This window comes from Rutidosis leptorrhynchoides, chromosome 6 (genome assembly GCF_046630445.1).
Source record: "Rutidosis leptorrhynchoides isolate AG116_Rl617_1_P2 chromosome 6, CSIRO_AGI_Rlap_v1, whole genome shotgun sequence".
NCBI classification, from domain to species: Eukaryota; Viridiplantae; Streptophyta; class Magnoliopsida; order Asterales; family Asteraceae; genus Rutidosis; species Rutidosis leptorrhynchoides.
Genome location: NC_092338.1, coordinates 43,143,215 through 43,153,346, shown reverse-complemented (window position 1 = coordinate 43,153,346; position 10,132 = coordinate 43,143,215). Strand labels below are relative to the sequence as shown.

Genomic DNA, 10,132 nt, shown 5'->3' with positions numbered 1-10,132 from the left:
TATAGGGTAATATATATATATATATATATATATATATATATATATATATATATATATAAAGTAAAGCTTAGCATATGAATAATAAGGAAAGTATAGGGAGGAAAGTTCCATTATCATTGATTCTCCAAAATATTCGAAACGTAGCTCATGTATAATGTATTTATATGGAGTAATGTCTATTTATAGCATCTATTAAAATTGTATCTTGATGATATCATTAAAGTAGTATTCTCAAACTCTAAAACAAGAGCTTTGTCACGTGTCGGGATATGAGTCATTTAGATGTGTCAATCTATCTATACATTGTATTAAACAAGGTTTTAAACATCATACGTGTCGCGATATGTGTTTAAAACCTTGTTAATGTATTCTATATATATAGATAGATTTATAACTTATTTTTCTTATTAAAATATAAGATATAAGATATAAGATATTAAAATTAAATTAAAAGCAATAAGAAAAAAGAAAAGCACAACATATTTCCTTGGCATTTGGCCCGGCAAAGAAAACAATTTTGCCTCTCTTTCTTTCTTTTTCTTCAACTCATGCTTATGTTGTTTACTTAACTTAGATTCTACAAACCACTATTTCATGAGGATATGATTATCCACTCAGATTTACAAAACAATATCTCACAAATATTCTTCTTTTCATATTCTTTATTTATATTTATTAAATCTCAATTCTTTTGCAAGATTTAAGAATGAGGACCCAATATTGGACATGGGTTGTGAAATTTGTACTAGTTGGATTACATATTTTTGGGAAATTAGTAAATGGATACAGGTATGATGAGACAGAGTTTCATTATAATACAAGTGAAGTGATTTCATCACTGGAAGCATCTGCTGCTGCTGCTGCTTCTGCTGCTGCTCCTAATCCACTTCTTGTGGGTCTCACTCTTATTCAAGAAGCTGCAGCTAAAGGAGCTGGTATGAAATTGCATTTGTGTTTTCTTGTTTTATGGGTTGCTGAGATAAAGATTTGTAGTTGTAACTTTTATTAAAGTTTATGTGGATTTGTATAGCTAATTGATGTTGTTTTTGGGTGTTCAATTCTTTTTATGTTACTACTTTATTAGTAGTTACATGTGACTGGTCTTTGAATTTTTAGAAGTTGTCTAAGTTTTTAATTTTTTGAGGTCATACATTGATATTGTTTAATTATATGAAGTATGTTTTTAATAGGTTATTTTCTTATTTGCTATCTTCTCCAATTATTACCCCTCCATGACACACTTGTAATTATTATAATTTCAATCAAGTAGTTTCAAGATTGCAATATGATGTCTATATTTGTTGTTTTAATAACTCTAAAATGTTTATATACAATAAAGTTTAGTACTTTAGTACAATTTGTCAACTTTTCACATGATTGTTCACGGGTTACTTTATCTGAGCCTAGTGGTTTCATATTTCAAGAATAAACAAATTTGCTTGAATCAAGCGAATTCCTCTGTGTTTTGCATCCAGATTTTAGAAAGGGGGTATGATTAGACTGTCATTTTTATATAAGCCCATGAGGTTTTGCTTGTATATATGATATATATGGATGATGGATGATGTTTATATACATTTACCCTAAATTTAATGTTAAACATGAGCTATTTTGAAGAATCTTTTCTTTGCCGTTTCACTTTTTACAGTATGTTTGGATGGAACATTACCTGGTTATCATTTGCACCGTGGATTCGAGTCGGGTGCTAACAGTTGGCTCATTCAATTGGAGGTTAGTGACAGACTGACAGCTAAATCGATAATGACATCTATCCATGTTATAACTAATAATTTGTTAATTGTTAATACACTATTCCACTATTGAAACACCTTTAATCTTTGATGTTAACATTCTTTAACATCTGTCAACTTATATTCAATCCTTCATTCATGTTCTTCAAACAATTGACAGTATTGTTAGTTGTAACTAAAAGCTACTAACCATACTTTATATGGCTACATTTTAGGCCTAAATGTTATATAATAACTTTAACGATACATATTAATATATTACAGGGTGGAGGATGGTGTAATACAATTAGATCATGTGTTTATCGAAAAACAACAAGGCGTGGATCATCCAATTTTTTTGAGAGACAGTTGGCATTTACAGGAATTTTGAGCAATAAGGCTGAAGAAAATCCAGGTATCCTTCAGCTGCGTTGAATATGAGCATATAGTAGAGGTTGCAAACTGGACGGGTCGGTTGGGATATGTTACAGGTTAATACAGCTTCGGATCAAAATGGATACATTTTTTTGAAAACGCGTCAAATTGGGATGGGTCAAGATAGATGTTTTTGTTATGGGTCAAAATGGGTCTGGTCGAGTCAAGTTGACCCATTAACAGTACTTCTAGACCATATGTGTGACTATGATTACAAAACTAGTATCATTTCAATGGTTACAAGATTTCTTGATTTAGTATTTTTTATACATTCAAAAATAAACTTTGCTCAACTTTCAAGTTTCAACCCATTGGAACCATTTGACCTTTTCGGTAAATGTGTTAACATATTTAACTCTAGAATTTAGATTCACAATTCATTTACCCCCTTATTTGTATGAAATTAAGTAATATCCCCATTTCTTGATCAGATTTTTTCAACTGGAATCGAGTAAAGGTTCGTTATTGTGATGGTGCATCCTTCGCTGGGGATTCAGAAGATAAGGTACATAACCGCGTCCAATGATTATACCGTTTCAAATTATGCCTTTTTTTTTTTTAACAGTGGTTATTTTCATATATTGCAATATAGGCAAATAACCTACAATTTAGAGGGCAGAAAATATGGTTGGCAGCAATGGAAGACTTGATGTCAAAAGGGATGAAAAATGCTGAACAGGTATTCTTTTTAGTGTTACCGATACGTTAGCATTTGTTACTTGTTAACCGGTACAGAATACTGTATATAAATACACAAAATTCTTTAAAGACTTGATGTTTCTTTTTATAAATACGTAAAATTCGATTTCAGGCACTTCTTTCTGGGTGCTCAGCCGGTGGTCTGGCATCGATTTTACACTGTGACGAGTTCAGTTCGTTATTTTCTGGCAGCACCAAAGTCAAGTGTTTGGCTGATGCTGGAATGTTCATGGACGCGTAAGATGATATCTTTTACAATTTAGACTGCACATTTTGCTCACTATATTAATTTTTAATTTTCTCATTTTTGGTTTTTTTATGACATTTTAGGACCGATGTAAGTGGTGGACATACGCTACGGAACATGTATCAAGGTGTCGTTTCCTTGCAGGTACTTCATTTCTTATCTAGTTTGTTGTTTTAGTACTAAAATTTTGATAACATCTCTTATGTTTATCATGTACAGGGGGTTGCAAAAAACTTGTCACCATCTTGCACAAACCAGCTTGATGAGACTTCGGTAAGTAACCTTAAAACCACATGCTGCTGCGTATCTACTGCTTGTTTACTGATCTAATTTTTGTTTTTTTACCAGTGCTTTTTCCCTCAGAACATTGTTTCCCACATCCAAACACCTATGTTCATTCTCAATGCGGCCTATGATTCTTGGCAGGTAAACATTTGATCCCCGCGTTATATTACCTTGGGTAACGAGTAGTGGAGTGCAATGTTTAATTCCCTTTCTCTCAGGTCGTTTCGAGCTTATGTACCGCATCTGCCGATCCTAACGGTACTTGGAAGGCATGTCGGAACAACCCTGGGAATTGTTCGCCATCTCAGATGGATTTTTTTCAAGGTATCGGATCTGGTTGCATTGGCCAGCAAAAACATTTTTTCATTTTATATTTTCTATTAAATTTGAATATAAATAAAATAAAAAAAAAGTAGACCCGACCCTCTGGCGACATCCACCGACCCGTCCCACTGCCAACACTGGAAGGCATAATATAATGTCACTTAAGGTGCTTTTTGTGCTTTAACAGATTTGACCCATTTGACTTATCTACGAACACAACAAATCAACCAGTTTATAAGTATATAGTTTGAATTCGCTCGTTTTACTTTAATCTCATCTGTTGTTGACTGTTGTTGATCCCTTTTGCAGGTTTCAGAAACCAGATGTTAAACGCACTTAAAGATTTCTCGACATCTAAACAAAATGGATTGTTTGTGAACTCTTGTTTCGCGCATTGCCAAACAGAGAGGCAGGATACATGGTTTGCAGATGATTCTCCATTTATTAACAACAAGGTTCGTCTTAAATATACTTTCATGAATGAACATCTCAAAACAACGATATCATTGAGAACGAGTTATAAATTAAACACAACTAATATCTGGATACACAATTGTATTGTATAAGCTATAAAAACTGAATATGCTTCAAAATTAAATATGGTGCAGCCGATAGCATTGGCAGTGGGAGACTGGTATTTTGATCGAGCAAGCGTTAAAGAAACGGACTGCCCGTATCCATGTGATAAGAGCTGCCACAACCTGCTATTCAAAGCATGATTTTTATGAAACGTCATCGTTTATACACTATTTATTATTGAATAAACTGCACTTTCCCCATTCTGGCAAAGAACAAGTGGGGATTGTACTGTTATTTAACATAATTGTGTATTTGTAACATTAATGTAAAAGTATATCAGCAATTGTAATGATAGTACGCGTACTCTTTTGTCATTGCTATAACAGTAATGCTAAAAGAAATATATTTGACTCATTGTTTGGGAATAAGTGTATAACCATCCAAATGTAGATACCAAATGTGTAAAATTTACATTTACAATTTTAGCTAAAATTGGAATGTGCTTACTGGGTCAAAACTCACCTTTCATGTGTATTCAAAATGCTTGAAACCTTCAAATTGTTTATTGATAAAACAAAAAAACTCCGAATATAGGACTGTACCTGCTCCAGATGTTACTCTTTTAATGTTGATGTATTAGCCGATGTATATTATCAATGTTGCTAGGGCTTTTTAGTTTGTTAGTTCAATAGACCATTTTAATTATATCGTAGGATTTACTCGATAAGAATGTCAAAATATAAAAATCCCAAAATTCTTTCCGAATAATTAATTCTCTCTCATCAAAAAACTCTCTCGGTACATTTCCCTAGAATTCAAACAAAATAACTCTCCTTTTTCCATCTCCACTGGCCACCGGTTTGCTGCTCGTGGTCCGGCACCCTTTTCCTTTTCTTTTTATTTTCTTCCTTCCTCCATCTCCCTCATGATCTGGTTCGAAGCTTTTGTGACTTCCGACACTTTTTCCGACTGCCGGCGTCTCTCTCAGGTGGCGAGTTCGTTCGGTTTCCGTACGTACTCTGTGAGCTTCGGTGGCGTGTGAGAAGGATTTTCTGTTTACTTTCTTTTCTGCCGGTTCTCTGCTTACTGATCTGGGCTGCCGAAACCCTTTACCGACCTCCGACATCTCGCCGGAGGTCCGGTGGGTCTTCTCTTTTTTACTTTCCTTTCGGTTTCTACCGGGTCTGTTCTTTTGTTTTGCTTTTCCGTTCAATAAGCGTCCGTTTTTATCCTTTTCCTTTTCCTTTTCTGGCGAGTTTACGGAGGCTTCTGGCGGCCATATCTGTAACAGACTGAAACCCGGGCTAGTTGTAAGTTGCCTATTTTGCCCTTAGGGTTTGTGCTTAGTCTTAAGTGCTTTTATTTTAATTATTTTATTAGTGTTTTATTATATGGTGTTATGACCTAGTTAATCGTATGAAATGATTATATTATTTATTGGATATGTATATTAACTTTGTTTGTGTTGTTCTCAGGTTATAAGGACAATGAGGAAGCTCAGAAATAATAACTGAGCAGTTGCTGGTAATTGGTGAGTGGGTCTATCTCCGGATAGAGTTTAAGTAGCATATCATGCTACTGTGGTTGACTCTTTTACCATGCATAGTGTAGAAATTGCCATGTTAGAATAATATAGTATGCCTGATGTTGTATGTGAATTATGTGTACACTGTGTGAATGGCACCAGTCGGGCCTAGGGAGACTGGGGACTCGAGACCGTGCCTAGGAGAGGTTAGAGTCCGTATGAGGAAAACCGTGCCTAGGGGAGGTTGGGTCCATAGGCTACTGATTGTAGAGTATAGTGTGAATGATGCATCCCCTGCATCTGGATAACTATACTGTGAATTGAGTAGCAGGGACTATCGGTAGACTCAAGTCCGATCAGCTAGGAGTCGTGTGCTCGTACAAGCCGCCGATCCTCGTATTGTCTTATTGTATGCTAGTTGATAGTTAGCATGTGTTGTTGTTAGTATATAGCTTGTGTGTGACTTAAGCTATATCTGTTAGATAGATTCCATTCACTTAGCGGGCGCTAATCCCCCACATATTCTCCCCTTGCAGGTTTAGGTACTGCTAGTCGGGAAGGGTGCTATTGCAGAAGACATGTTTGACAACCCAACTCTGATGTGGACTTTTGTATAAATAATGTTTTGTGATAACGTAACACCGTTGTGTAAACTTAAACGTAATGACGTGACTTATATTGTGTTTGTTAATAAAGTCTTCCACCGTGTATTTAAAAAAAAAAAATTGGCCGGTGTTACAAGTTGGTATCAGAGCATGGTTTGGCAGCAAATACGTGCGCGTATTTTGTTCCCAAACCCTGAGGCAAGTCAAACATGTCTGTGGGAGTGGGGGCTAAGTGAAAATAGGATATACGTGTGTTAGTTGTGATTGAACTAACTGTTATCCACTAAGCTTTTGTGTGAGCTGTTTTGTAGCACAGGTATGGCTGGTAGAAACGCAACTGGCCCATCTAACCCCAGAACATTCAGAGCACCAGAAGAAGGTGTTGAGTCAGATGATGATCAGAGTAGTTACATCCTTCAGTTAGAAAGCAAGCTAAAAGAGGCCGAGGACAAAATTAATGAGCTTGAATTGGCGAGGCATTCTGGAAATGATGATACACCACCTGGATTCCCAACCGCGCAATCCCAAACGATACCTAATGTGCCCCAGAACCAGTTTCAGAATCAAATACCTAACCAATATTATATGCCACCACAAAACACCTTTACTTACCAAAATCCCATGATGATGAATCCATACCAAATGCAAATGTTCCATCAACCTTACATGCAACCACCCAAAAGATGTACGTATAAGAACTTCCGTGATTGCAAACCCTCCGAGTTCTCTGGAAGTACTGATCCGACTGTAACTCTCAATTGGTTGCGAGAAGTTGAAAGGGTATTTGAAGCGTGTCAGTGTGAACCCGAGCTGAAGGTAACATATGCTAGTAGACTGTTGAAAGGTAGGGCTATGATTTGGTGGGATTCTTTGATTTCTAGTATACCAAAAGAGCAAGTGAGTATGATCACATGGGAGCAGTTTCATGGGAAGGTGTGTGAACAATATTGTAATCCATTTGATATGAACCGAATCAAGACCGAGTTTCTTGAAATGAAGATGACACCTCAAATGACGATCGATGAGGTAGTAGAGAAGTTTATGGATAAACTGAGGTTTGTACAACAATGGGTGCCAGACAAAGCGTCTCGTATCCAGCATTTTGTTAATATCATTCTGCCTGAGTACAGAACTTTTGTTAGAACATCTACATCATTGTCTCAAGCTGTTGTGATGGCTAAGATGGTAGAAAGTGATGTTCAGGCTGCCAGAAATAGAATGTTTGGTAATGTGCTACAACAAGGTGGGCAAGTATCTGGTCAATTAGGATCTAAATTCAAGAAGTCTAGTGGGTTTAAATCGAATGGTAAAAGTGGTCAGAGTAGTACTGGATCTGGATCAGGTAAAGGGATTTGATGTCACACGTGTCGATCTTCTCACAGTGGTCAGTGTTCTGAGGCTACAAGAAGATGCTTAAAGTGTGGTGTTGTTGGGCATGAGTCTTCAGCATGCCCGTATCCGAATAGTGTGTGTTGGAGTTGTCACAAACCAGGGCATCGTGCAATTAGTTGTCCGTCGAAGAGTGGTAGTTCTGGGGCAGGGTCAGGGGCGCGTTCAGCATCAGCTGGAGGGTCAACTGCCTCGAGTGGGCAGAAGAGGAAGAACCCTTCAACAGCAGAGGCTAGAGCTTTTCAGATGTCGGTTGAGAATGCTGTGCAACCGACGAAGTAATCACCGGTATGTTTCTAATCAACTCAATACCTGCTCGCGTATTGTTTGATTGTGGTGCCAATAGGAGTTTTATGTCCATAGATTTCTGTGCTAAGTTGAATTTACCAGCTACTGTGTTACCCAAGCCGGTTAGTGTGGAAGTAGCCGATGGTAAGACCACACCCATCACAACCTATGTGACTGGGGTTTGTATAGAGATCGAAGGGAAGTCTTTCCCGGTGACTTGTTTAGTGTTACCTATTCCTAGCTTTAATGTAGTACTAGGAATGGATTAGTTGAGCTCGCTTAGGGCTAATATTAAGTGTGATAGGAAAATGATTACCTTTCGTTCGACCGATGGAACCCGTGTTGTGGGCCAAGGGGAGCGGGGAGGGTATAATTTTCTATTGATAACCCTGATGAAAGCGAAAAAGTCGATGGCAAAGGGTTGTGAATCATTTCTTGCATATGTGATTGATGCGAAGAAAGAAAAGAAAACAGTGGCAGATATTCCGATAGTATCAGAATTTCCCGAAGTGTTCCCAGATGAGTTACCAGGTCTGCCGCCGGTAAGGGAAGTCGAATATAAGATTGAATTGGTTCCTGGAACAACTCCAGTTGCAAAAGCTCCATACCGATTAGCGCCGTCTGAAATCCGTGAAATGATGTCACAGATTCAAGAACTATTAGATCGTGGGTTTATCCGACCGAGTTCTTCACCGTGGGGTGCTCCGGTATTGTTTGTTAAAAAGAAAGATGGGTCAATGCGTATGTGTATTGATTATCGTGAATTGAACAAAAGAACAGTGAAGAATAAGTATCTGTTACCTCGCATAGATGATTTGTTCGATCAGTTACAGGGTGCTTCATTCTTTTCTAAGATAGACTTACGATCCGGATATCATCAGGTTCGTGTTGCAGAATCAGATATACCGAAAACAGCGTTCAGAACAAGGTATGGTCATTATGAATTTCTTGTCATGCCGTTTGGGTTGACGAATGCACCAGCAATCTTCATGGATCTAATGAATAGAGTGTGTCGCCCGTTCTTAGATAAGTTTGCGATTGTGTTTATAGATGATATACTAGTGTATTCAAAGACCGAAAGTGAACATGCTGAACATCTGAGACAGGTTTTGAACATGTTGAAACGTGAACAACTATTTGCAAAATTTTCATAGTGTGAATTTTGGTTACGTGAAGTGCAGTTTTTGGGTCATGTGATTTGTGCCGAAGGTATAAAAGTTGATCCGACAAAGATAGAAGCGGTAATGAATTGGAATTCTCCGAAGACTCCGACTGAGATTAAGAGTTTTCTGGGATTAGCCGGTTATTATAACAGATTTATCAAGGATTTCTCGAAAATAGCGGGTCCGTTGACTAAGTTGACTCGTAAAGATGTAGCCTTTCGATGGACTGATGAACAGGAAAAGGCTTTTCAGATTTTGAAACAGCTACTGTGTCAGGCACCAGTGTTAGCTTTACCAGAAGGTTCAGACAACTTCGTGGTATACTGTGATGCATCATATGCTGGGTTGGGTTGTGTATTAATGCACAGAGATAAAGTAATCGCCTACGCCTCGCGACAGTTGAAAGTTCATGAGAAGAATTATCCAGTGCATGATCTTGAAATGGCTGCAGTAGTGTTTGCTTTGAAACTGTGGAGACACTATTTGTATGGAACCCATTGTGTTATATGTACAGATCACAAGAGTTTGCAGTATATCTTCTCATAGAAAGAATTGAATATGCGTCAGAGACGATGGCAAGAGTTGATCAAAGATTACGATTGTGAAATTAAATACCATCCGGGTAAGGCAAATGTGGTTGCATATGCGCTAAGTCGTAAAAAGTCAAGTGAAAATGTGAAATTTCTTCGTTTGAATATAACTTCAGATTTGATTAACATCTTAAAAACCATTCAGGCCTGTGCTTTAGAGGACGAACATATTATATCTGAACAAATGACCAAATGAAAAGTGGACTTAATTGATGACTCACGTGGACTAAAGACCTTAAAAAATCGTGTTTGGGTGCCTAAGCTTGGAGATTTGAGGGATTTAATCATGACGGAAGCTCACAAATCCAGATTGACAGTACATCCGGGTAGTAA

The 10,132-nt window shown here is 37.4% G+C and overlaps 1 protein-coding gene across 1 annotated transcript; it reads left to right on the top strand.

Annotated features, from left to right (window-relative positions):
* Window positions 1-511: 511 nt before the first annotated feature.
* LOC139853384 (pectin acetylesterase 10-like) lies at window positions 512-4,657 on the top strand. The gene is made up of 12 exons (XM_071842772.1): window positions 512-935; window positions 1,649-1,731; window positions 2,016-2,145; window positions 2,597-2,670; window positions 2,758-2,844; window positions 2,977-3,101; window positions 3,195-3,255; window positions 3,331-3,384; window positions 3,460-3,537; window positions 3,615-3,720; window positions 4,030-4,175; window positions 4,329-4,657. The coding sequence occupies exons 1-12, from the start codon at window positions 707-709 to the stop codon at window positions 4,437-4,439; spliced, it is 1,284 nt and encodes a 427-aa protein (XP_071698873.1). The 5' UTR covers window positions 512-706; the 3' UTR covers window positions 4,440-4,657.
* The last annotated feature ends 5,475 nt before the right edge of the window (window positions 4,658-10,132 follow it).

Bases quoted from the DNA above. Each gene is read 5' to 3' on its own strand.
- LOC139853384 (XM_071842772.1), top strand. From the start codon at position 707: ATGAGGACCCAATATTGGACATGGGTTGTGAAATTTGTACTAGTTGGA. The intron at 936-1,648 runs GTATGAAATTGC...CACTTTTTACAG, and splicing joins AGCTGCAGCTAAAGGAGCTG to TATGTTTGGATGGAACATTA. The intron at 3,256-3,330 runs GTACTTCATTTC...TATCATGTACAG, and splicing joins AAGGTGTCGTTTCCTTGCAG to GGGGTTGCAAAAAACTTGTC.